Source organism: Anser anser (assembly GCF_964211835.1).
Source record: "Anser anser genome assembly, chromosome: 3".
NCBI lineage: Eukaryota > Metazoa > Chordata > Aves > Anseriformes > Anatidae > Anser > Anser anser.
The window spans coordinates 84,321,410-84,349,275 of record NC_139722.1 but is presented as its reverse complement, the minus strand read 5'-3'; the positions used below and the strand labels follow the sequence as shown (position 1 = coordinate 84,349,275).

The window sequence follows — 27,866 nt, the reverse complement described above, 5'->3', positions numbered from 1 at the left end:
TACTTCATATTGCCATTCTTCATATGGAAAACTTATAAAGATATGCTGAAAAATCTTTAGACTTGCATTTTCCTTGAAGTGTTTTTTTGTTTTTCCTCCAGTATGTGGCTGTCTGTATTAGCTACACTCAACATTACGCTGTTATTCAGCTAAATGGCATCATAATTTATTACTGCTAATTCTGTTGTTGTTATTTTTTAACTTCTTATTTTGACAATTTTAAAAGTATAATTTAAAACTCCTGACATCTGTGTTTACTTTGGAGTTTAATAATACCTTATCTTCATAGCAGAGCCTGATAAGCACATACAGGACATTAATGTTATATTGGTAATATTTGTAGCAATATTAAAGTATGTTCTGACTAAATAAATTTACGTATGCAGAGTTATGACTGATGCTTGAGTCACCAGGTTAGTCTTTAGTTCAGTATAATACTCAGCTGATGCTTAACGCAACTGTAAATGTCAAAAACCAGCCTTGTGCTTCTCAGGCTTTTTAGGTCAGGACCCCAGCAGCCTGGGGAGAGGGGGATTCCCAACGTGTTACTCAAAGAGCAGCATAAAACAACCATATGTACATAATATGAATTTCCTAAATTTACTGTCCTCCTCCCTGTCCTCAGGAGCTGCACGAGCCCTCTTCTGTGCCATCCTCTCCTGCTCGCCCCGTGAGGCCTGTGCCTGTGCTGCCTGCAGGCCTGGTGGTGCTGGGCCATACCACGTCCCCAGGCTTTGCTCCCTCCCTGGGGGCTCCTTCCCACCTCTGGTGTGCCTCCTGCCTGGGGATGGGCATAGGTTCAAGGACGAGCGAGCTTCCCCAGGCACAAATACCTGCCGGGGCCAACTCAGTTTCTTTTCCCTTTGGAAGGCGCTTGTGGTAATCCCTGCCATTTAGGCTGAGGGATGGGAGAGCGTGTCTGTCTTGTTCGGAATTGCCCCATTTTCAAAACCTATCTGGGAATGAGTAACGGCATTTCCTGGATGTTTCTCATCTTGTTTGGAGGAGGTCTGCATCCCTGGGGAGGGAGAGTAGGCCCAGCCAGAGAAGCACGTCTCATGTGGCTTCTGTAGGATTGTGCAGAGGTTGAGCAGGGGTTTTGTATGGTCTCCCTTTAATTTTGGCTGAATGGTTTTAAACAAAAACAAACAAACACCTGAACAATGTTTAGAAAACAGAAAAATGTTCTGACTGTTCTTACCATTAGGCTAAATTAGACTATATTCTACAGTTGCCTGTCAGCTACTAACTGTGTATGTTTCGTGCAAATTGATTCAACTTGTGTGTACATTGTTCAGATAATGCACATTGGAATGGCATTTTCTGATGACTACATTTTTAAACTATCAAAACAAATATCTTTTTTTTTTTTTTTGCGCCGTGCAGCGGATATAAAGACTTCATTTTAAAGCAATAAAAAAAGAAGAAAAAGAAAAGAAATTCAAATATGCATAATTGCATGTTGCCAAACTTCAATTTACTTTAAAATGTATTCTCAAAAAATTAATTCCAAAATATGAATATATGAAAAATATGAAAATATTTTTCATTTTTCCTGTAAAGCAAGCAGGTTCATTCATTTTCTAAATCTGTAATGTTGCTTTGTTTTTGGAAGCGTTGACTTTTTCCTTGTAGTTAATTAAGTAGGATTTTATATCTTACTTCAAGCCTGCTTCTTGTACTTTTTATTTCTCAGGATGAAGTGGCTCATACGCTTACAGAAAGCAGAGTATTGAAAAACACCAGACACCCTTTTTTAACAGTAAGTATGAGGAACTAGTTTTAAGTGCAATTAAGAACTCGTAACAGGTAATTTTCAATGACATGGACATTCCATTATGAACATAATTTATGAACAAAATTTTTTGAAGTCTTTCTCATGATGATTTATAAAGATGCAATAGCTGTCTGGTATTTACAATATCTCATGCATTTAACAGTTCAGAAATCAAGTTTTGTAAAGGTTAACTGCACAGAAAGCAAATTTAACTGTAGAATGGAACTGTTGAGGGATTTTTACGATTTTTGTATATGAATTCTTTTAATAACTCCTTTAAAAGTTAATTGATTTCACATAGTTGTCAAGGAAGTAATTTTTACAAAGAAAACTTCAAACTGTTAAGAATTCAATAAAATGATAAAATACATATTAGTTCAGCAAAAGCAACCCATGAAGCAAGCAAGCTTAAACACCGCTACTTCAATATCTGTGTCTTCATGTGGTTAATATTTAATAGAAATAAAATACTGAAGAGAAGATGAGAATTTTGATATTCTTGACAAATTATGATTAATAATTTTAATTTTATAACAGACTTCCTTCTATGGAAGTAATTCTTACACTTCTCCTTTGATAATACATTAGAAAATCTTTAAATTGATTTCAAAATAAATAGCATGTTATTCTAAGATAGGGAAAAACTATATGTTTCTCTATTAAAAAAAATGAAAGCATGGCATGGAAGCTTCCTCATGTAGAAAAACATAAGACCTTTAGAAAGGAAAGGATTGCATTTACATTGCTTGTATGCCAAAATACTCTTGGAAGTTCAGTCAATGAGATCTTCAAAAGTTTCTCGAAATAGAATGTAAAAGGTAACCAGGAATAGGTGTATTTTCACTGACGTCAAGCAAAAATGTCACTACAGTTGTATCTTTATATCTTTCTGATTTTATTAAACAAGTGTTTTAGAGGCATGTAGTATTTAAGTTATGTGAGCCTCCTTATGATTTTGTTCTACTGCATTTCTCTTTTAAGGCCAAACCTGCATCTGTAGATTTTCTTTTGTATCATTTTTTTTGTATCATTTTTCCTGACAAAATCAAATCGATTTTGAAAAGTCAAAAATTGTAATTGATGAAAACATTTGTTACAATTTAAAAATGATATGTAAACAATATATGCATTTTGGCACAAAAACACATGTTTTTAACATTACCTAGTATGTGCAAATAGAAAGTCCTTGTTTTGGAATTGAAAGCAAGCTGGAGGGTAAGATCACTTTATTTGGAAGAAGAATGAAAGAACATGTACTCTCAATTGTGTAAATCAACATAATAAGATATTAAAATGATGAAGTAGATGAATGGTACCATGTATGGCAGTAAGAAATGCAGTAGAAAATTTTGTAGTTTAATAGCTATTTAATATTTTATTATAAAAAGCATCCTGTTTTCATTTTCAGTGGGCATGTAACAGAGATGAGGGAAGACATGAAGGTTTTTATGTTAATTCATATCATTATGTTAATTCATCTCAAGCTCCAGATAGGTTAATTAAAAGAGTAACTTCCTGAAAGTTCTCACCAAGTCAGAATTGTCTGCTTAAGAGGATAAAATTAAATTCTGTTACAGTTAAAATGCAAGAAATTGTGTTAATACAATATGATAATTGGTTTGCTTTTGCTGTTTTCTTTGCAAGTCCTTGAAATATTCCTTCCAGACAAAGGATCGTTTGTGTTTTGTGATGGAGTATGTTAACGGAGGAGAGGTAAGTTTAAAAAACACATTCTGCACTTGTGATGGTAGTGATGTCACTGGGCCACAATTTAAAGGGTGTAATTTTTTTTGCCTTTTTTGCTTTCTGGTATCTTTGAAGTAACTTTTTTTTTTTAAACTATTTTAGGAAAAAAAAGACTTTTTAAAATACCATCTCAAAAACACTTTACATTCTTGAAAAATTAGACTGTTATATTTTGAAAGATAATTTCATGGGAGAGAAATAATTAGAAATACCTTTTTTATTTTATTTTATTTTATTTATTATTTTTTCTTCAGGTTCTGGCACAATATGGTTTTAATCCAGTGCAAACAAGCTAAAGTAGTTTAGTGGTCTTGCTTTTGTCGTAATGTGAAATATGCATTCTTTTCTTTCCTATAGCCGTTGCAAGTACCCAGGAGAAATGAATGGGGTGTTCATCCTTTTCTTTACTTCTTTCCCCTTTGCTTGATATGCTCTATGGAAATTTAAACCTAAGTGCAAAATTTTGTGTAGTGTTGTAAACATTTGTTGTCCTCCAGCTGTTTTACTGAAGAGTAGAGTATCAAAAACTATACCAGTCAAGTGGAATTAAAAATAATTGCAATATAAGTAGAGAGCTTTCATCTACCTTTTGAGTGCCTTTAACTATTCAGATGTTATCTCATTACAACATCAACTGGGGGAATTTGTTATTTTGTATACTGTTTGCTGCATGACAATGTTAAAGGACTAAGCATTTCCTTTAGCTTTTTTTATGAAAAAAAAAAAAGTATTCATTCAGGAATTGTTGCAACATGATGCCATGTTTCGCATTATCATTTTGCTGCATTCTCCTTCAATAAAACTGTCTTCAACTGCAATTCTAATGTCTAAGCACCCACAGGGTGCCTGTCTTGTGTTCCTTGCTCTGGCAATTTCTGGGCCCAGTGTGAGGCCCATTTACATTTTAACTCATCTGCGGCCACCCTATACCACTGGTGGCCAAACATGGTGGTGTGGGTTCTTGTATAGGAGGATGTCTTGTTCAACTCAGTATGCATGAACACAGCATCACAGGCATTGAACCATTGTGGCTAGTGGCAGTAGATATAGAATTTCCCTCAATAGTAATGGGATAACAACCTTCTATTGAATACTCAGTTGGCTTATTTGGCTTTAATCTTATATCACTAATATTAAGTCAGCGCTATTTACAGGAAGTTTAAAAAGGATTCCTTGTAAACTAGCTAATTCTTCATAGTCTTCTCTGCACAGGACCATTTCTGTAATCTCAGGAGATGCACTTTATAAGTATGTTTTAAACAACAACCTTGAAATTTCTGTCAGAAATTTCTGTCAGTATCCTTGACTCTGACCCAGGTGAAAGCAAGAGAATGCCACAATTCAGGCTTCTGCCTTACTACAGTAATAAAAAGTCTAGTCAGTACTAGGAGCCTTCAGTTCCTCTTCCTATGTTTAGGAAAAAGACAGTAAAAAAAGGGGTCCTTGATTTTCATTCTGGAGGAAAATAAGTTGTGTTAAAGTGTGTTACTGTGTACAAAACATAAACTTACTAATTTTCTTTCAACTTGAAAAAAAAGTATTTTCTTTAGCTAAATATATAGAAGCAAAATATTAGGGGATTTTTTGAAGCAAATTATTCAGACAGAAATATTGAGTGAATTTTTTCTTATCCTGGCAATTTTTATAGTTATTTTTTTGCTGCTTAAGGACCTAATCTTGAAATCTGTTTTTTAGTGTTACTGTTAGACACGGTGGATGAGATGTTTAGCAATGTCTATTGATCATAAACTATGTTACAGTATAAAACCAGAATGATGCTTCTGGCATTATGCTTACTTCTGAACACCATTGTTATCTTGAAGGAATTATGTTAAAGTACCATGTGATTACAGTTTAAGATATAAGTTAGTAGTATATTACAATGTTCCCACAACCTCTTGGATGCACAAAATGGGTAAAAAATGTGGCATACAAACTAATTTACTAACAGTGGCTCTGTTCTTGGGGAATGCTTTCAGGGTGTTTATTTCCCATTTTTGATTTCTGGTATTTTGCATTAAAGGCTTAAACGCTTTAGGAGTGAAATCTATCACATATATTACTCTACAGAATACACTGATTCAGTTGATTAATACGTTGATTAACTTCCGTGCTTTGGACTTTCAGGATAATTCCACATTCTATACTCTTTAACTAACTTAATTGGTAATTATCTGTATAATAAAATTAGACTCTAAAATTTGTTCAGATGGTTGTTCCACACCAGGACTCCGAATCATTGTTCTGCTTGCATATTTCTTTTGCAGTTCTTACTTCAATTCATTAGTGAGACAGAACCAAATGTTTTGTTGTAATTGAAAAAGTGCTATTACTGTCTAGAAAAAAACAGGATTCACAAGCTACCTGATGAAAAATAACTGAATATCCTTGTAAACTTTGTTATTTTTATGCAGATTGAGTCCTATTCTCTTTTCCTGAACTCTGCCTGAGAGAGAGAGTATTCCTTGGCCTTAAATTCTTACAGTCCAAAATAAGGTCCCTGTATTTCTCTGGGTATGAAATTTGCCTAGAAGTGCTATGAAGTCTGAAACAGTTAAAAAAATAATTCAAAGTTTCAAGGATGTTACTGCAAGTGCTTTGCAAAACAATCAGAACTGTAAGCATACAAGTATGCTTTAGTACAGAGCTGAGCAAGCCTAGTACACAATAGCAAGAGCCAGTCATACAACATTCAATATGCTAACTAAGTCGCCAACATTTGTAGAAGTTTAACACATCGATTCATAAAGGTTGGGTCTTTTACATATTTGGCGTGCTAGGCTTTGCAGTTGAATATGCTTTTATATTTGACTTTTTATTTTTATTTGTAAAGAGTTTCCATTATTATTATTATTATTTTTTATTAGAAGAAACACCATGGTGACATTGTTGTTCAGTTTATAAATACAGACATACAGGAAATTTATAGCCACAATCTTCTCTGTAACTATAGCACCCTTATGTATGCCATCAAAAATTATGCACAAAATGGCTTTCTTTGTGCCAAAGCTATTTCTACAGCAATTCTACTGACTTTAGCTCACATATTTAATAACTGTAAATCAATAAATAGTGCAAATGTTGGAAGCTCTTTTCATAACCTGCCAGATATCTTCCTTTCCTTCCCAGACATAATAAATCCTGTCTTCGTGTTCTGACAATTTTAAATGGAGCCTGGTGGCCTAATCATTCCAAAACAGTAAATTAAACAATTAGCTGAAAATGCTGGTGTAATTTCATGGAATTAGGTTTTTCTATTATAATTCTTAAGGTTGCTTTAGGATCTTTAGCATATGTGTGAGTGTATGAATTCACTTCTAGCATGCATTATTATACCTAAATAATCATTCTTCATTGAAAACTACTACTTACGGTTTGATAACAACTATGCTAGGTGCTATAATAATATGAAGAATGCTTATGATGAGTGACTGTATTAAAATGATAATGTTTTACTTAAAAGATAGTTCATATTTGCCATCAGACACACTGCCCACTCTACCTGCTAGGTAAGTAAGGCCCCAGGTTCCTGCTGTTTCACACATGGTTAGTCACCACTGTTGCTTGTGGATGGAGATGTCAGAATACGTGTATGTCTTAAAATATTTTCGGGGGCTCTGATTCACAAACAGAGGATTCTGCTTTGGACGTTTTTAGTGGTCCATAGCTGTACTTATGCTAACAGTGCAGATGCATGGGAAGCAGAGGCTGGCCCACCACAGTCTGTAGCTGAGTTTTGGCTTTGGTTTTGCATACTGTACCGGGCTGCAGTTGGCCAGCCAGTTGGAGAACCTTATTAACTTATATCTTCTTAAACTGCCTCGTGTTCAAAAATCGGTTCTTTCTGAGCCAAGATAATAATGAAAAGAAAGTGGGTTTGATTGTTTTTGTTTTGTTTTGTTTTTGTTTTTATCTAGTCATACGTAAGGGAAGTGCTTAACTTTATCACTTGCATGTGTCCACTTTGTGAGTTACTGGTAAAAGGAGATTTGGAGCATTTGTTACAGACTGGACATACTAAGAATTCTGCTTGAGCTTATAAATTCTGGTTGTATGTACCATTAAAATAAACTGACTTGGGAGCTCACAATCTCCTTGGCAAATACAGAACAATTGCTAGTTGTTTCTAACTGGTCATTTTACTTTGACTGAATATTGACAATATTTTGTTGGAAATAAACACTAAAGAAAAGTTTTGTCTACACAGTTTATCAACTCAGATTTGTATCGGGACACTTTGTAAATGTATTTTGCCTTTTTTGGATGAAGGTCTAGTTATTTAGTGGTGCTTGTTTCCTACTTAAATATCCTGAAAAAATGCATGTAAAAAATATGTATTTGTTCTTTTCCCAATCTTATAATATATGAAGCACTTAATGAAAACAGAGTTGCTTGTTTAGGCTCTATGTACCTTCTGTTTATGTTGGCAGATAAGCTATGGGATAGTACAGAAAGCAGGGTACTACAGGCACGTCTGATGTCAGCATCAGGAATTGGTATTTAAAGAGGGTACGAGTAGCAGAAGCAATTGAAATGCACACAAAATGATCCCCCTTGTCATGCAGGCATTCCATTTTTGTACAGGGTATCTTGAGAATTCAACAAGAGATTGAAAGGGTAATGCAGATACAATGAACAAAAATTAAATATTCTCTTTAAATCAAATGTATATTAAACTATAGTTTCTGTGTGCTGTGAAGTCTTACGTTATAGAAGGATGTACCGCCAAAAGGCTCAATTTAGTGGAAAGTTTGTTTAGCTTCAGAAGAAAGCAATGAACGTTTTTTGAAGTACAGCTGTCAGGAAAGGTGACTTTTGAAAGTTTGTAGGACTGACTTTTTAATTTGATTTTGAAAAAGCTGCCCATTGAAAATAACTGCAGTAATTGTTATGCTGTTCTGTGCCAAGTGAGCACTGGAGGCTTCCTACAGGTGTAAAGCAGGTTCTGGTAATGACAGAGTAAGCCTATTATTAGGTTTTTGATTGTAATGCCTTTTTTATTTTTTTAATGCCTACCTTGCCATTTTGTAATTCTCTACTACTTGATATTTTGAGCAGAGAAATTTAAAAATACGCAGTTATGGACACCCTTGTCTATAGCGTACAAAATCATATTTTCTGTATTTCTCTTTTGTTGCTCATTAGTTTTTGTGGTAAAATCAAAAACATCCTGAGTCGTAGGAGTAAGGAAGGCCTGTTTGGTCTTAAGTAGATTATGGAAATATACTTACTAATCTGTTTAAAGACTTTCCTAAGCATTCTTAACATAGTAAAAACAACTATCAATTTTAGAGGGACTTTAAATTAAATAGACAAATTATCTTTTCATGCATGCGTGCTCATGTGTGTGTTTGTTTCAGGTTTAGAGAGTGATGTTTTATCTGACAAGACACTGATAACCCCACAGAACTTTAGCATCACCTTAGGCTTTTTCATTGCAGATGATATTATTGGGAATACATAATGGCTATTTTTTTTCACTGAAAGACTTATGTTAAAGAATTGTTTGTAAAGTATTGTTAATTATGAAGTATTGAAAAGGAGACAAAAAAAAAAGGAAATGTATACAACGTAGCAAAGAAATACAATAAATGCATAGGTTCCTTTTTATAAGCCCTAAGCAGATGTCTATTTGCTTTTTCTAATGACTGTAATATCATTAGCATTATGAATTTGCTGTTTTTGTAAAATGCCAGTTCACCTGTTCAGTCAAAGTCTGCTGAAGAACTAGACATCTTTACAGTGCAAAGAAAAGTTACTAAATTACTGAAAAACTTAAGGTGGAACCAACATATAGGTATTTTAATGATATTTCTCAATGGCTTAAAATAAAAATATGAGGAAGTGGTGGAGGGAGAAGCACAGAATGCTGCTGCTGCATACTTCTTTTTCCTCCGGTAACTAAAGGTTAAATGAGTAGCAAACAGAATGCCTTAAACAAGATTGGTATATTGATTAAAACGCTGATTTAACAGCTCGCTTTCTCCCTTTGGAAACCTGGAAAAGATAAGCCAGCTGCTGTCTAAGAGTGCTGAGTGTCCACTGAGAGTATACTATCTATCATCACAATATGGTGATGAGAGGTGTTTTATGTTTGTGTTAATTTCCCCCACTAAATCAGTAATTATTACAATCCTGTCCCTGCTGTTTACCCTGCAGCTGTTTTTCCATTTGTCGAGAGAGCGGGTGTTCTCAGAGGACCGCACACGCTTCTATGGTGCAGAAATTGTCTCTGCTTTGGACTATCTGCATTCTGGGAAGATTGTGTACCGTGATCTCAAGGTAAAAAAAAAAAAAAAAAAAAAAAAAGGAAAAAAAAAGAAAAAAAGTAATCAAAATTTTTGTTTCTGCAGAGACTATTGGGACAAACACAAAGTAATTATAAAGTTGCACTATTCAGAGTTAATGGGGAAAAAAATCTGTGTTCAGTTTAAAGTTCTAAGTATGCTGAAGGAATCAGTTTGATAGATACAGTAGGCTATAGGTTGATATATATTGCTTGAGTTTTTCCTGATTAAAACACAAACAAACCAACAAAACCAGCATTCCTTAATGATACCAGTTGAAGGAGATTTAAACTTCCAATCTTTTTTTTTCCTGTTAATTACAACTTTACTCAGGTTTCCACACAAATCTCAAATATGTTTCTCAGTGCCTCCAAATGAGGGAAATGGGGAATTGGGAAAATGTGACTACATTCTGTTTATCTCATCAAAGGACTATGTTCTGGTATGTTTTGAGAACATTTTCAGAATAGTTCAATAGGAGAAGAATTTCAACATTAATTTTAAAATTAATGTCTTTTGTATATTGGAAAAGATAATACTGGAATGCAGTTTGTCTTAGATTTGTTTGTGTATGCAGTTATCTTGCTCTGTTGCCTGAAGCGCCTTTTATATTGTGCTGCAGGTACTCTGTGACACAGTATGGGCATGTTTTATGGAAAATAAGCCCACTTTTAACAGAAACATTTTCTAACTTACATGAGAGGAACCTCTAATTTCCATGATGAGACCATTTTATTTTTGTGAAAAGTCTATTTTTTTTTTCTGTGAGAGACTGTGCCATTATACATTGTCACATTTTACATGTGCACCAGTGGAGTTTATTCATGAACTCCCTTGTACAGGAACTGAAGACAATGAGGCTGTGGTAGGCAAGTTTTGCTCAGGGCAGTAGACAGAAAACAAGATACCAGATTACATGTTGGTAGCAGAATCTGTCGCAATAATATGGAGTACTGTGATCTCTTGGAAAAATATGCAGTTATCTGGCCAAGGAATGATATGTCATGATTTTTTGTTTAAATTCCAAATAAGGAAAGAGTAATTTGAAAGAGTTCTTTGCAAGTATACAAGAATTAATTTACTTCAAGATTTTATTTTTACCATAGCCTCTCTACCCCCAATTTTGTCTGTTGTTAAAAAGGCTGTGGAAAATAAAGATATTTTAAGAATTTATTTTCAAAGAATGGGACATGGATATATAGTAACTGTTTGATGACAACACAGTAAGTAAAATACATTATGATAAATGAAGATCATGTGTCAGCAAAGGAAACCTATGAAGTCTTACCAAATGACAGTCAAGATTGTGACCTTGAATTCCTTGATTTTATCTTGAGAATATTTAGAAAATTATTTTTCTTTCTTTTTATGGAAGATGCACCAAACTTGTGAATGAATACAACTTCAGAATGAAAGGCCATGCTTTGAATTACAAGTGATTTACTATTCTAAACTGAATTAAGTAGTATTAAATAGTTATTTAAATTGTATAAGAGTAAACACTATTAAATGCTATTATGTAATAGATGTTGAATTTTTTTTTTTGTAAATTATAGACAAATTGTGTTCTATCACAAACCATAAGTTCATACCTTTTTTAAAAAAATAATGTAATGCATCAGTCTGTCCTCTTAAGAAATACTAAGGGAACTTTTTTTCCCCGACACGCAGTTAGAAAATCTAATGTTGGATAAAGATGGACATATAAAGATTACAGATTTTGGACTTTGCAAAGAAGGAATCACAGACGCAGCAACTATGAAAACATTCTGTGGTACTCCAGAATACCTGGCACCTGAGGTATGATTTAGAGTATACTCTTGTAATGTGTTATAAAATGTTTATTTTTCATTTAAGTTTAGACTACAGTGTTTGTATGATGAAAACTGTTCATTGTAGTGAAGAGCTGACTGTCTGCCTGATTAATACTATACAGTTGTTATTCAGAATTTTATATGCTACTGTTCTTGCTTTTTAGTGATTGAATGTATACTGATGCTGTGCTCCTTAGTGTTTAAAAATGCCTTTAACATGCATTTTCCTTCTCATGTCTGCCTTTTTCTGTTAAAATTTTTATCTTTTGATGATTTCTTCAAAAATAATCTTCCATCTGTCTGTCACTTGGAACATATGATTTTGCTTGAATGAGCTGTATAACTAGAGTTTATATAGTCCTAATGGACCAGAGGGGGGGAGGAGGAAAGTATTGAGTTTGCTGGGTATTATCTGAACTCCCCTGACTCAGGGAGAGGGAGTTGACATTTGAGATATTTCTGCTGAAAAGTTGAGTGTATCAGTCCCTGAACTGGTTGAGGTAGGCACCAAGAACTAGCCATCTCCTAGTATGTATGCTGAAGTGCCATCCCAGATGGTACAGCTCCGTCTTTACTATTAGCTAGTGCTTGGAGTGCAAAACATCACACTTCTTCAGGATTGCCAAAAAGATAGACACAAGGATGTTGTTTTGGTTCCCTTCACAACTCTGGTTTGGCCACTCCAGAATCTGCTGTGAAAGCTCGTCAGTCAAGTAATCTGCTCCAATATTAGTGCTGACAGCTCTGCTACTGATGATGCCTATGAAAAAAAAAAAGCCAGGGAAGCACACTGAGCATTGGGTCTTTGTCCTGTGTGGCTTCAGTTAACATGTACTGACTGTGGTGCTAGGAGAGGTCGTTCTGCCTCTCCCCTGAGGTTGCAAAATTGCACCATGGTATTAACATGAGAGGCAGTTTCTTAATGACAAGGATTCTGTGGATCCTGAATAAGCCGTTAGTTCCATTCTCATCTGTATTGAAGGATCAGGAATTGACACACTACACACCTGATACACAACTTTCTACATAACTTAAAGGACTTTACAGGGTTCTTCAGTCCGTCTGTTCTTTTGAAGAAGCATTCATCAAGGGATTCCCCACCTCTTGCAGCAACACAGTGCTACCAGAAAGTTTCTATTCAAAATCTTCTTTGAAGAAGAATATGCCTTAGTTTAAAGAGAGGGGATTAAGTGTCACTGATTCAGCATGGCTCTTCATGCTCTTGCTTTTGGGAATATTGAATCCTGAGCAGCAGCAAGAAGCCCTGGAGCCTATTTGAGCAAGCTGGTTTAGATTGCCTTTGAATTCTCATTGTGAACCTTACAGTTAAGGGGTGCGTAGGAAACAGGTAAATATCACCTTCTGGATACCATTGACTGGATATGAAGATGTAAGAATGGACAGGTTTGAGGGTCTGAGAGTCTTCTGAAATGTCTTAAAGCAAATTTGAAGTCTCCTTCAGTTTGCGCTCAGGGAGGAAATTGAAACTAATAGTTGGTTAATAGTTGGTTATGAGTTTAACATGGTATGTAGAATTAATGAAACCACCTTGCATCATAGCAAGATCTTTTGATATATTCTTTTCCTCTAACTATAAAGAAAGTATTGGCATTCTTAGGAGCCACTAACTTTTTGTCTCCATCTTCCTTAACTGTTTCAGCAGTGAAGAGAAATCTGAGTAGTCATACTCTCACACTACAAGTTTGAAGAACTTAAATATTTAATTTTGGTTAAGTGTGTTTGTTCGTTTCAGCTGTCTGGTGAGTCATCGCCTGCTCTAGCTGTGAAGGCAAACTCACCAATGTTGGTCTCCTTTGCAGAATTCCATCTCATAGATTCCAAGGAAGATGGATGCGGATTGTTGTTCTCTTTGATGATGTCTGACAGCACCTTTATGTTTAGTGCAGGGGCACTTGGCATTTATCTGAATTTATAGATTCCAGAGCTATTTGTAGCCTGCTTTGAATCTTACTTGGCTGCTTAAAACAAGTTGCGCTTCCACCTGTGTGGCGTGGTACAGTGGCCACTATTCTTGTGTTCCATACCCAGAATCTGTTCTAGAAGAGCACAAGGGATGATACTATCATCTCTGGCACAGACCACAGTTGTCATTGCCAGCTCTTATCCCCTCATTGTCTTCTTGTCAGCAGTCCTGAAAACTTTCTCAAAGATGCAAATATCCTGTTCGGTTGCTTCCATCTACTTTTCCATCTCTCACTTTTGGAAACATGTTAGCTCTCTTCTATCAAACTAGACAAGATTTCAGTTATTGATGTAGCATGAGAAGATTCAACACCTTTATCAGCACATTCTTATTTGAAAGGGTGAAGTTAGCAGTAGAGGAACACCATTAGAAAGAATAACCTTTCCCTTTGAACTCTCCGCAATAGCGTTTACCAGTTGCTCATGTGAGACAATTGTGTCTGGTTTCATACCTGGGAGATCTGACTGATAACTGGACCGTCAAGAGACGGGGTGCTCCATCCTTTCATGGGCATGTGTCAGGGAAAGAACATGCAAAAATCACTTCTTGTAGTTCAGGCCACAGAAATCATTACCAGATGGCAAACACTTAATGTTTTTTGACAAATTGCAGTTCATAAGAACTTAATGTTACAGCTGGACTTTAGTCCTTGTACCATGGTGAATTCCTGCTTGTTTATCCCAAGACAAATGGCAGCATATACTTATATTTTGCCTGGTCATGGTAAGTGTAAAGGCAGATACCCTTTCTTCACTAGCAAGATATTCTCCAGTTATGTAGAGACTTACATTCAGCACCTGTCCTTTTAATAATACCTTTTCATCCTCTGTAACACTCAGAGATAGCCCAAGGTTCCTGTGTATTAGCCAGGAAGCAGTTGATTAATCCAGAAACTGTGTTGCACTGTCAAGAAACTACATCTAGTCTGAGAACTGATTTAATATTTTTGTTTATATGCATTCAGTGTTATGGATTCACTTGGTTTTCTGAATGCTTTGTGGACCATTGTTCGAGGCAAAGTCCTGCTTACTGTTCCATCTTTTTGTGAAAGACAGTCTGCAGTCACTTTAATGGGAAAAAATAAAGTAGCAAAGCCTGTGTGAGGGGGTTTTCCTCTTACATGATCTTCTTGCAAGTGCATGTGTCCCAGTGGATCCATACAGAATTATTTTCCTTGGTGATTTCAGAATTGCTCTTAATCAGTAAGTAACTATACCCATTGCTGTGTTTTGCTTGCAAACCTTATGCCTCCGGGACTGTCCCATCCAGTGAAGAATATATTCTTTCATTTTACATTGATAAGACCTTTTATACAGGACCCCGAGACTGACTGCTGGTGTCTGGCAGAGCCGGAAGAACGTCCATGTGAAGATAAATGGATAGTAGGTCACAGGAAAAAAGCTTGTAATGAGATTGCCAGGTTGGAACCAATTTTCATCACTGGAGCTAGAATTACTTTTCTGGACAGTCAATGATTTATTGTTCATGATAACCACCTGGAAGTTTATACATACCTTCACCAAGCACTGTGCTGTTACAGGGGTGTGCAGGGTTTCAAGCTAGGTGGCCTATGTGTACATTCCCTTCCCACTTTCCTCTCTTAGTCCTTCGCTGTTACCCAACCCCAGTATTCTACAGTTCAAAGAAAACTAAAATAACATTGACTGTACTTTGTCTTAGATAATCAAGTACCAAGCATAAAAAGGGGGTAGGGTATGAATGCATCCTCTAGGAAGAAAATGGTTGCTACTGTCAAATAGCAGGGCTTAATATATTTACAGTAGAGATGTACGTTTTGGTTACAGTTACTGAAGAATGAGTAACTTTTTATTTGTGAAACTGTATAGGCTTTTGAGAACAATTTGGTTATTTGATTAATAATGAAATTCTTCATTACAATTGAATTTCATTATCAGTTGAAAATCCTGTGCAGTTTTGCAGTGGTAAAGGCAGGACAGGACCGTCTGTGTTTTCCAAAAAATGTCATTTGCTTAATAAAGAAAGAGTAAAACTGAGAAAGTACTTGTACTTGTAAACATACCTGTGAGACATTTAAAAGCAGTTTGGATTTTGATGGTTTACAGTTGAACATCAAGGATCAAAGACTTGTTAATAAAGATACAGACCTCTAGAGTCTACTTTCTTTAACAGAATATTCAGGAAATTAAGCTACTTGGGCAGAGAAATAAAAGTTCTTGTAGCTCTGATCATGTATAAAGGTAATTTCTTATATGAGATTACACTTTCTGCATTTCAGCTCAAGCCCTTAGCAGCAAGTGTAACAGCAAGCCTTTAGCAAGAGTAGGGCAGTCACTGTGGTACTAATTTTTGGTGTCATGGGAGATGCAAGATGAAATATCAGAAATTAATTTTGTATCTTTTCACTAACAGGAAATGGGATGTTTTGGCTGTGAACAAGACTGTAAGAGACTTCCATGCTTATTTAAATGACTCCTCATAGATATTGATGATTAATGATATTGATGTGTTTCTCCGTAACAGGAAAATTGTAGGACCTAGTTAAGTTAAATCAGCGTAGAAGCACAGAGTAGATATATGAATACATTCCTGTAAGAACAGTAGTCTTTTATTTAAAACAAACAGACAAAAAACAAAAAAAAAACCAGCAAAACCATTTTAATATAGTTTATGCAGTTTATGATCACTTAACAACATACAACAATAAATAAGTCAAGACTAGATTCATACTTTTGTCCATAGGCATAAGAAGGTCTGTATGCTTTGTAACTTGCTTTATAATAAAACCATTGGATGGTTTCAGTATGAATATATGAGATGAGAGAAATGTTAAGATATGTTACCTGAAACTTGTTTGGCTTTTTTTTTTTTTAATCATCTTTCTATTAGTAAAAGGAATGAGAGAGCTCATATGTAATCAATTATTTCCCTGAATGTTACCTCATAAAAATGAAAGGTAAAACTCTTCTATCAAGAAGCAACCACTGTCTTTCCTCACATTTCACTTAATTTCTTATTTACAGCTTTTACTTTTTGGGAAGGATATGGCTTTGTTTTGTGAGTGATCCAGAATGTAGAACTTGGCCATTGAAGGTCAGTGGCTGAATTTAAGCAATGGGGAGCATGGTGCCCTGTGTTGCAGGCACAGTCTGAATCAGAGTAATTTGTCTTGCAGATTTTGGCATAGCAAGAAAAAACTTTTGCCGTGTTTTACGGTAATTGCAGTTGAATTTTCACGGAATGTTGTGGTGCATGCAGATTATATGGTGGTAGAGGCAGAAAAAGCATTTTGTCACTGCTGCAGCTATACATTTATTTCATTCTTTTAGCGCTTGCTTATATTGCATCAGGCTACTTACCAAAGGCAGTCTGGTAAATTTTCGTACTGAGAATAAGATGATCTAGCACATAGCTTGTCTGATGCAAGCTGAAATTAAAGGACGTAGGCAGAGAGGGAACCCCTAGAATGCAGTGAAACAGTCTAGCATGAAAACTGGTGTTTTAAGCTTTTGCAAAACTGTGTTTTAAAGATGGATTTTAACGCAGATAAAAGTAGCGATGTGAATATTACTGAAGGTGTGGAGAAAAGCATGAGGGTGCTTGTTTGCACAGAATTTGATGAAGGTGCCAGCATCACGGACAAACAGAGAGGGCTGGATACTCTGGTACCAATTGAGAGGGATAAGCTAAGGTGAGGATGTAAAGAGATAAGCATGTTAGAGAACAGAAAAAATGAAGTTGCATGGCTAATATAGCCCAAACTTTTTTTTTTTAAAAAAACTTTTCTTTTTACTTTTTAAATGGGGGAAGAGATGAACTTCAGTAAAAATAAAAAGGAGAATAACGAGGAAGGTTAACAGGAGAGAAAGGAAATAAAGAAAAGGAATCTAATGATCTCACAGGTAGATTGCTGGGTCAGATAACAAAACTTAGAGATGAGAAGGTTTTTCTTATGGAGGAAAACATGGTTGTGGGCAAGAAAGAAAGCATTATCTAAACTAAAAACAATTACGTCATTTTGTTAATTTTCTTTTAACAGAAATTAATAGATGTTTTGTAGAGAGACAGGAAAGGCAGTAGAAATTGATGAGCAAATTAAAATGGAGAGGAGCTAGCTGGGGAGTTGTTTGTCCAGGAATATAGAGGAACTGAAGGGCGGTATGATTTTTGCCGTGGCTTAAGCACTTTCCTTTTTATCTCCTTTTCCTTTAAATGTCATTTGAGTTTAAAGATGGAGGCATTTAAGTAACGCGCTTTTTAAAATTCTCTGCAGCTTTTATATAAATAATAGATATGTGCCATCATTTTCCATCTCTAGTATCCCTGGATAATAAAGGTAGATAGGGAAAAAAGGAATTTGTGGAAAATGGCATAAGTTAAGGTAAGGCATCTGTTAAGATGTTGCTAGATGGCACCTGCATTCACAAGGCTTTAAGAACAGTATGAATTTCAAGAGTTGGAACAGTGCTGTTAGGAGAAACAATGGAAAAGAGACTATTTTGACTATTTTGTGCTCCATCTTCCATCATGCTGTAGAGAGCGAGTTCTCACTTATGTTGAGTTACCTCTGGCGAGCAGTAATAAAGCCTACTTGTTGGTGGCTTTTGGGGTTTATCTGGCGGAGGGAATAGTTTCAGTTGCTAGTGGGATTCTTTTTATTTTCTTCACTTCACTTGATTCTTTCTTTTTCAGGAAAGGATAAGGAGACAGTCCACCAAATTGTCTGTATTAGTACTAATATATTTGTAATGTTGTGCATAGTGGTTATGCTAAAACCTGAAGCCTGTAGTTGTGCTCTAGCAAGCTGGAAAGAATTTCATACATAAAATTTTCTTAGAGTGAGGTAATTTTATTTTTTTGAGGGTAGGAAGTAAATATATTTCTTTACCTTTATACTTTTTTTTGTCCTTTTTATAGTAAAATTTGATTAAGAAGGGCATTTTGTTCTTTGGTGGCAATTTCCAATTACTTTGCACCCAGAAGCAGTGCCTGCTGTGTTGTTAAGAATGCACTGAATTTCTTTGCGTTCCTACTCTTGTCTTAGCTTCTTTGCTCCTCCAGTGTTTCCATGAGATTTCATACACCCTTGTAATTATGGGAGTCCTTTATTCCTTGTCCTCTGGCAGCGTAGAAGGAAGACAGGTTGCGACTGTCCAGAAGTAAGCTTCTTGTAGCATCTTATCCGATGCCTCAGGCAACATTGTGCAGACAGACTCAGTCGAGATGGATGTGTGAACTCGTGTGGATGTATTTCTGGGTTTTGTTCCTGTCTTTGAATATAATCTTTTTAGTGCTGAGCTAATTATGTAGTCTCAGTTTTACTGTTGAGTTAGAGTACCTGATCAACTTTCCAACTGTAAAACAGTTTGAAAATCAAATGTAGCTTACATGCAAGACCCAACAAAATTAGAAGTGTTAAGTACGTTTTGGCAGTTCACTTTTATTATGCCCAGTCCTCAAATGTACCAGCAGACAATCATCTGAATGTTAGTTATTTTTCACATGCTTATGTGATCACACAAAAAGTACATGCTAAAAAGAAGCAGATGGTGACAGATGGGGAAGGTTGAATAAGGTGGTTTTGGAAACCTAGAAAAATGCACTTCTGTAATAGTGTAAAAATAAAAATTCTTTGATCGCCAAGTTAGAATGAACAAAATCGAGTGCCCCCCTTACATTCTCCCCCCCAACCACCAAAAAAAAAAAAAAGAGAGAAAATCAACCAGCAAACCCACAACACCCTCAAACTTTACTGATAGAAAGAAATGGAACCTACAAGTGTTCAATGTATATTTAGGAAAATATGTCATATGGTGGTGTTTTGTCTGAGGACAGAATATTAATTTTTATCAGCCAGAGACTTGAAAAGGTGGAAGTCGTGTTTTTTCTTCCTTTTAAAATGATGCATTCAAATCAATTGTTTTCCACGCTCAAAGAGTGCTGTCAGAAAAGTTGTTCTTTGATGTCACCTATTTGTAGTGTTGCATGTATACAAGCATGTAATACTTTTCCTGGGGACAGCTGTATAACTAGAGCTAATCTGTAACAGGCAGTATTACATATTTGTCATATAGGCAAATACAAGGCTGAGAAAGAAGAGAAGATATAATCAACAAAAAATAATATTGCTGTTTTGTGTGTGGACTGCCACATCCAATAGACCTACCGCTAGCATGAGGATTGAACATTTGCATATTCCCTTGCATTAGTTTAATGGAGTTTTAACATAAGTATCTGTTATGTAAATAATAATAATAAAAAAGATACCTTTAAAAAAATTTCAGTGGATGAAATGTATTTTGCTCTATAAATTAAAAAGTATTTGATCTGATAATCCGACAAGTACTTAATTACTAAGTCTTCTACCGACACTGATGCCATCATTATTTTTTATTTTGATAATTGAGTAGGTGTTTGTCTTAACCTATAGCATGAGGCATTACTGCATCATGGTGACAGAGAACATTTTGCTTTTGGTTGTTACCTTTTGCTTAAAACCAACCCCCCTCTACTTCTAAAAAGTGGTACTCATTTTCCTGAAAGCATGTTTTATTTCTTCAGTACCAAAACACTGTAGTTATGTTATATTCTGGTACACTAATTTTCTTTTGGCTTCAAAAGGATAGTTCAAGTTTGTTTACTCTCTGTTTACCAAGATGCTTCATACATAATCTGATTCTTAGTAGAGACACAATAGAATTTATTTTACCTGTGGAAATGTGGTTTAGTGTTGGCGTGTGCTCTTGAACAGCTGTCTGTTGTATATTTGGCTACGTTTCACTTTTGGGTGAAGACCAGTCGGGGGTGGGAGGAGAAAGAGCACAAATGCCTGAAAATAGTTTCCCTTCTGATTTATGGGGATTTTACAACGTGGAATTTTCTCTTTACACTGGAATTCCAAATACCAAATTGATTTTTATGTTGAAAGGAAATGGAAATGCAAAAAGTTGTTTTATCTTGAAATGCTAGTACCTCATTAAAAACTCAAATGTGGCCTTTTTTCCGTTTTGTTATCACATACTATATTTTAGTGTACTGCATTGTATCATCTTACATGCCTAAGTCATCAGAAATGCTAGTAACTTGAATTTGAGCATTTTTGTCAGCTTGGCATTGCCAGCAGGGCCCTGAGGTGAACATGATGGAATGTGGACAAGACGTGGTATCCAGAGCAGAACATTTATTTATTTGCAATCACCAGCATCAAGATCAAAAGATGAGTGTATGAAAGCATTGCTCTGTTACACATAGAGAAGAGCTGCTACAACAGGAGATAAGTTAGTACAGGAGCTAGACTTTCACCTGAAACTGGATAACCAATGATGTAACATGAATTTGAATTTTCATGCAATCTGGTTAATCTCACCAGACACAAAAACTAATTGTCCACAAGCAATATCAGACTTCTCAGGGGGAAAGATGTAACAAATAAACAAAAATAATAAAACAAACAAAAGACTAGAAAACAGATTAGCTTCATGTTGCCTATAAATAAACTGTTGTACTCAAACCAGGACTTAAAAGCACAGAGAGATTTTCTTATGAAAAACCCATTTGTGTGTAATACAAGTATGACAATTCTTATAAAGACTGTCTCAATAATATACTTGAAGCTTTTTTCATTAATTATCATTTAATCAATACACACATTATTTCCATCTCAGCAAAAATTTGAGAGCAATGAAACATAAACAAAAGCTGAATAAATTCTGTTTAACGTATGTAAAAATTCAAAATTATTTCAGCAAGAATGATGAACAACCAGAAAGAATTATCACGATATTATTATTACTTGTTATTTCTTACATGTGTTGCATCTTATAGTAGTGCATGGTATGGACTCTACTGCCACTACAGTGATGATTAATAGAGATATTAACAGGTCTGCAGTTTTTCATACAATGGTACAAATCTAGCAGAGACATGAGAGAGAACTGCCACACAATCATACAACCAGACAATCATCTAGGTTGGAAAAGACCTTCATGATGATCAAGTCCAACTATGAGCCTGACCTACTGAGTCCCATCACCAAAACATGTACCTCAGTGCCACCTCCACACATCTCCTGAATACCTCCAGGGATGGGGACTCCACCGCTTCCCTGGGCAGCCCGTTCCGATGCCTGACCACTCTCTCCATGAAGAAATTTTTCCTAATGTCCAACCTAAACCTCCCCTGAAGCAACTTGAGACCATTTCCTTGTGTCCTGTCACTTGTCACCTGAGAAAAGACACCACCACCCTCCTTGCTGCAACCTCAGGTAGCAAAAGTAGCTACCGGAAAGGCAGTTGTAGAGAGCAATGAGGTTTCCCCACAGCCTCCTTTTCTCCAGACTAAACAGTTATTTTACCATCTCTGGTTTTGTTTATTTGTTTGGTTTGGTTTGGTTTGGTTGTGTGTATGCATTGAATAGATTTTACTTTTGGGGGGTCTTTTTAGTCTGTTTTGGTATATTATATTTGATTGCTGGGTTTAAACTGGTGTCTTACAGTTCTTTGTTAGAATACTTTTTTCATGTGCAATAGCTTAACTCTTTTTTTAAACTCTATTTAAATTATGTTGTAGGTACTATCCCTTCTAGAAGGTTGAGCACTATTAGTATTGCATGCTTTTTGCTCAGGCATTTGGAGGCATTGCTTAATTCATATTTATACCAAGACGTAAAATTTCTGACACAGCCTAACGTATGCCTGTGAATGAAAAAATTTAGTTTGCTATTTATTTTAAGGTTACATGAGGAGAGACTAGGTAGGATGTAGGAAATCCGTAGAACAAAAAAGTATTAGGGAGATTGTCTGTGTAATGACCAGAAGTAAAACAGTAGTTCATAGATAAAAAATAGAGAAAAACAATCTGCAAAACTTAGAGCAGTACTGGAAAACTTTTTTCCTTTATTTAATTCTCAGATATCCATTTCCCAGGATATCTATAACCTTGGCATTTTGTCTTTTCAGCCCTGTAACACAAACAATGAGCATCCATTTAAGCAATGCTTACCCTCTTCATCAGAAGATGTAGTTACAGTAAATAAATTTGTGTAATATTGGGCAAACTTACCCTTCTGTAGGGAGGATTTTCATATATTTGGCATAAACATCTGTTTCTATTAAAAAAAAAGTGTATAACCTTAGTTCATTAGTGTTAGGTCATAAACTTTCTCTTTGTTGCAGTAGCTACTGCAATTGCTAGAAAGTTCTAGCAAATACACTTTTTTAACTTTTGTTGAGTAATATGTGGATGAATATTTGTTAGCAGACCAACACCTGCAGCAATAAAAATGTGTGAAGGGTTACCAGGAACGCTTACAGAACATACACTCCACCTGAACTGTAAGGTTAATTGAAAACAGTTTTTTCCCCTTAAATTAACGGTACATTGGTGTATCCAAGTTCTCAGTTTTCTATCACAACATAGGTGTGCAGACAGTTTGTTTAGATGTTTAAATCTTTTCCCATCTGTTCTGTCGAATTTATTGATTGAGCAAGCTATTTGTTTGTAATGTCCTATCGGAGAGTCTACATATAATATATTAAGAGTAACCATAACTAGGTCAAAAATTTAATTGTTTTCCCATTAAGTTGCCTTAGTTATCTAGCACAAAGTACCAAAATGAGATTTTGAAGCCGTTCTTTTAAAAATAAAACCCAATGCTGACAACCATTTGTAGAAGATCAACAACAAATTATATGAGGCCTTTCATTTGCAACGTTACTGCTATATTTGTCAGTTTGTAGAGTCCAGAAGTTATAGCAAATAATTAATGTTTAGTGTCCTGTGGGAAGTATAGTTCTTGGTTATGTGAATTTTGGGTGTGCAACCAAAAAATCTTCCAGAAGCTGCTTATCAGAGATGTTTTCTTTCAAGAAAATGCAGTAAAAATAAAATTAAGGGTTTTTCTATATTGAGCTCAGTTTGTGTCCAAGGCAGTCACACCTTGTCCAGTGTTATGTGATTACTGACATATCAGAGAATCCTAGTTTCACTGAAATCGAGGGGAAATACGACTGACTTTAGATGATCATAGGTTTCATATAGGCTGCCAACCTTCCAATTTTTATTTTTTTTTCCTCCACAAAATCATGCGCATTGCATGTGTTTATATTGACTTATCTTTGTCTGATTCATTTAACTGCCTGGTTCGTAAGTCTTTGTCCCAAACCCTTGTAAATAAGAGTTTGCAGATATATCTACAAACAGTTGCAGCAGGTCAGAAAACTTTTGGCTCTGCTACTGAAGGTATAAGGAGCCTATACAATAAAATATACATTTTCACTACTTTTGCCGTAAGAATTAAATGGACATGAGGCACAGAAACAGGTTGCCCAGAGAGACTGTGGATGCCCCATCCCTGGAGGTGTTCAAGGCCAGGCTGGATGAGGCCCTGGGCAACCTGATCTAGTGGGTGGCATCCCTGCCTGTGGCAGGGGGGTTGGAATGAGATGGTCTTCAAGGTCCCTTCCAACCCAAGCGATTCTATGATGATTCTTAAAGGAGTGATGTTCCTATAAACAAAGGATGCTTGCAGACGTGTTGATTGATGAGCCTAAAGATGAAAATCTACAATCATGAATGAAGTAGAGGAATTATTTTTAATGGATTTTGTTTTCTGTGTGAGAGAAAACTTGCCTTATACTAATGTTTTTTATTAATATTTTCCAGCAGTGGGGAATAGTATTAGGAGATTACTTTTTTTTTCTTCCACTAAATTAAAATAAAAGAATATTTTTTTCTGATCTGTAGTTATTAGTCAGCAAAACAAATCCTTACATACAAGGAGAAAAACATTGTATTGCTGCAGTCTTTATTGCCCTGCAGTGTGTTTGTGTTGCCTGGGTCATTGCAGGCACAAAGTTCAGTCTGTGAAATTAATTCTGAGTTTTGTATGGAGGGCTTGATGGTCTTTGCTCTGTTTATGAAACACTATCTCACACATCCTTGGCCATTGCTTTTACTGGCTTATGCTTACCAGCAACTCTGAAGGGTGCAGACACCCTTCAGGAAAGTGGAATCTCTGGTGAATGCTTCCTTTTCGCTTTTTACAGGTGGCTTTTTTTCCCTGCTATTCCAGTAAATTTTGGAGAGAGTTGGGAGCAGTGCTCTAAAGCATGAGAAACCGTGGCATGGACTACTACTGCCCTATTTACTGTCTAGCTTTCTTTAAAACGTATATATGTGTATGTGTGTATATAGAGAGATGTAATGCTTCTTAAATATAGCTCCTGACTAACGAAACAAATACTGTTTTAGGTAGTGTTGAGATTTTAATGTAAAATAAGCATAAGAGCAGTGCTTTGTTGCCTTCTGTGCGCAATACAAATGAAGTTGTAAGGTAAATAAATAGCTTTCCCTTAGCTGAAACTATAATATTGTCCAGTGCATCTAAAAGATCCATAAAAGCACTAAAGTACCTGCGTATGCCTGGAAGCAGACGCCTGACTAATGTTTCTTGGTTGTTAGAAAGTGTGTATGTTATTTAACCTCTTGCATGTTTATCTAAAACTGGAAAAATACAAACTTTAGTAGCACCTGTGCAGCTTTTTAAAAGCATCCATATAAATCCAGGCTATGTCCTCTTATTACAGATGTAAGTTTTAAAGCAGCATCAACGCCCATTAAAATGGCAATGGTTTCAGTGCAGCAATTAGTTTTTGCCCACTTTGGAGCCCTGTTGTACTGTGAGAGCGCTTTAGAGAAATACAGGTCGGGAAGGGAATCAGGCCCTTCGTCTTGCCATTAAGCGAGAACGGCTGCTGCAGCTGTCTGTGTGCAGGAATAGCTGGGAGAGTCTCTGTAACTGCTGTGGTGAGGACCGTGGGTGGAGTGTGACAAGCATTTCTTTCGGTGGCAATGCTATGTTCCACACCACCTGCCCTGGGGTTTCCACTTCTGCCTTCTCACTTGTGCTACTACAGCTGTTCACGTAATTATTTAGTGACTTAGGCCGAAAGACTTGATTCAGGTTGAATAACCCAGGGTGAAACACTTTTTTTCTTTTTCTTTTTCTTAGTACTGGTCTACTCTCTGACGTAGTGTTGCATAATTTTAGCAAGGTAAGTGAAGTTGTGGTGAGGGAAGAGAAATGAAAGTGTGCATTGGGCTGGTGCTGCCTCTGGAAGAACCAGTCACTGAGCTAGAGCCCTAAAAACAAACAGTAAGATTCCCTCAAGTAATAAAAGCGATGGTCACTTCTTGTGTTTTATTTCTCATAATCTATGGCATCATCCAAACTGAACATCACTCAGCAGACCTCCTGCTTTACTTGACACTGGGAAGTCACTGGTACAGTGCTGGATGTGAGGTGTAAAATAGGGATGAGTGACTATGAATGTTATCCAGACACTGAAATCACATCGCACTGGAGCTCTCATCTCCTAAAACTTCCACTAGATCTTGATGAGGTGGCTTGGAATTTTCATACCTCATGTGTAATGGTAGAAGAAGCAGATGAAGGAAGAGAAGTCATATACTTGAATGATTTGACTTTTTTAATTTTGAGGAAGAAAGCATGTAAACTTCATCTGTACTTCATGAAAATACACCCGACTGGAGTATGTACTCAGTGTAGCTGCTCTGTCTGTAGCTTATGAGTTCCATGTGATCCTTCTGTTTGATACCTCTAGAAAACAACCTACTGGTTTGTAACAAGTATCAGAGTGGATGAGCATGTGCCTTTTATGATGGTTTTGGTGATCCTGCTGCCTTCCCTGCTGCAACTGTGAAGGAAGTGGGTTGTTAGGACAGTGCATTGTCTTAAAGACAGATTTGTGTGCCCTTGCAGAACAGGAATTGGATGGAGATGATGGAGGTGGCTTTAGAGAGCAGTGTACAAAGTCTAAGAGACCAAAATTTCTGCTGAGGCTGGCCAGGTGCTTAGATGGGCACCCCATGTATACAAGGGTACCCCATACATACTGGAGGAGAGCAATAGGTGTTTGCCAACCCTCACAACCTAAGGAGACATTTCTAAAAGCAGGCATCCACCTCCTGACATGCGAAAGTTTTAATCACTCATAGGTACAAAGTATGCAACTATGTCACGTTTGTTTAGCACTGGGCTGAAGCTTTCTTGTCCTGTGTTCAGTGTAATTAAAACCAAATCCCTAAAGTCCAAGAATTGTTTGAAAAGGACCCTGTAATGCTATAGATGTGTGTGTATAGACATGTTCTTGTGCCTACTGTAATTGTATAGATTTCATCATAGGAGTTGCTGGACTCCAACACTTTCATTGATTTCTTACAGTCCAGAAATCGTAGGATTTCTTAACACCATGAGGAATAGAAATGTCTTAAAGAAAATAGTTGTGTGTATTTACAGTGAAAACATTAAACACAATTTTATTCCATTTATATTAAAATAAATTGAAATTCATTTTCCTTTATTTATACTGTTTTCAGGCTGTTTTCCTTTTGCCTAAACGAAACCCTTTTGATGCTCTTGCTTGTCTGGCTGGCTGTAAACCAGGTATTTAAACAAAAATAAAGAGTTGCCAGTTTTGCCAGCTGGGGATGAGAACCCGGCTGGTGATATGCGGGTTTGGGAGGCAGTTAATCCAGCTTTTATGCTTTTTTATGATTTTATGTAAAAAGAGGTTAAAAATCACATTTGGCTCTTTCTTTGTACCACTGTTTTGTTGCTGTTGTGGGAATGCAGCAAAAGGTTGCTCATACTTTTTATTATTATTAGGTAAATTCCTGCATAAATTAGGTAAAGCCCCAGATACGGTTTGCTTTAGCTGTTGGGCATGTGATTTGTCTTGCTCAGAGAATGAAATGTTTTATGTTCCCATTGCCTTCTTTTGTAAATCATATGTGCAAAACACACCTCAGCTTGCTTGTAAAAAGAATCTACCACTGCCTCGCAATTTTACGTATTTTAGTAACTTCAAAAGAAAAGTATAGCTAATGGTACAAATAGGAGAAATAATAACAGTGGTAATACATGTATTAGAAAAATATATAATGCTTCTATTCTGTGGCAGAAGAAATGGTGATTTAAAGACCAGTGACACAGATTTCATATAAATTTTTTCAGCAAATGGCTTGCAGTATGCTGAAACTCATAGAATGTTTAATTAATTTTAAAATGCAGGAGTTATTTTAGTTGGTTTTGTCATATGTACTTATTCAGATAATTTGTTGTGTTTTACACTTTCCAAAATTTCACCCTCTATTTAGAAATATCAATGATGTAACGAGTCTGTGTGTTTTGGCACAGTTGTAAATAGTATGTGTTAATGTGTTAATATTTATGATTTTTTAATCATATATACACAAGA

The 27,866-nt window shown here is 35.9% G+C and overlaps 1 protein-coding gene across 4 annotated transcripts in view; it reads left to right on the top strand.

The window, feature by feature from the left end:
* Window positions 1-27,866, top strand: part of AKT3 (AKT serine/threonine kinase 3) — a 153,544-nt gene that overhangs the window by 104,774 nt on the left and 20,904 nt on the right. For all 4 annotated transcript variants that reach the window (XM_083829610.1, XM_083829611.1, XM_083829612.1 and 1 more), the window contains exons 7-10: window positions 1,697-1,762; window positions 3,422-3,490; window positions 9,683-9,805; window positions 11,482-11,610. In XM_083829610.1, the coding sequence (XP_083685736.1) occupies window positions 1,697-1,762; window positions 3,422-3,490; window positions 9,683-9,805; window positions 11,482-11,610 (387 nt within the window). The remainder of the gene's footprint in view (window positions 1-1,696; window positions 1,763-3,421; window positions 3,491-9,682; window positions 9,806-11,481; window positions 11,611-27,866) is intronic.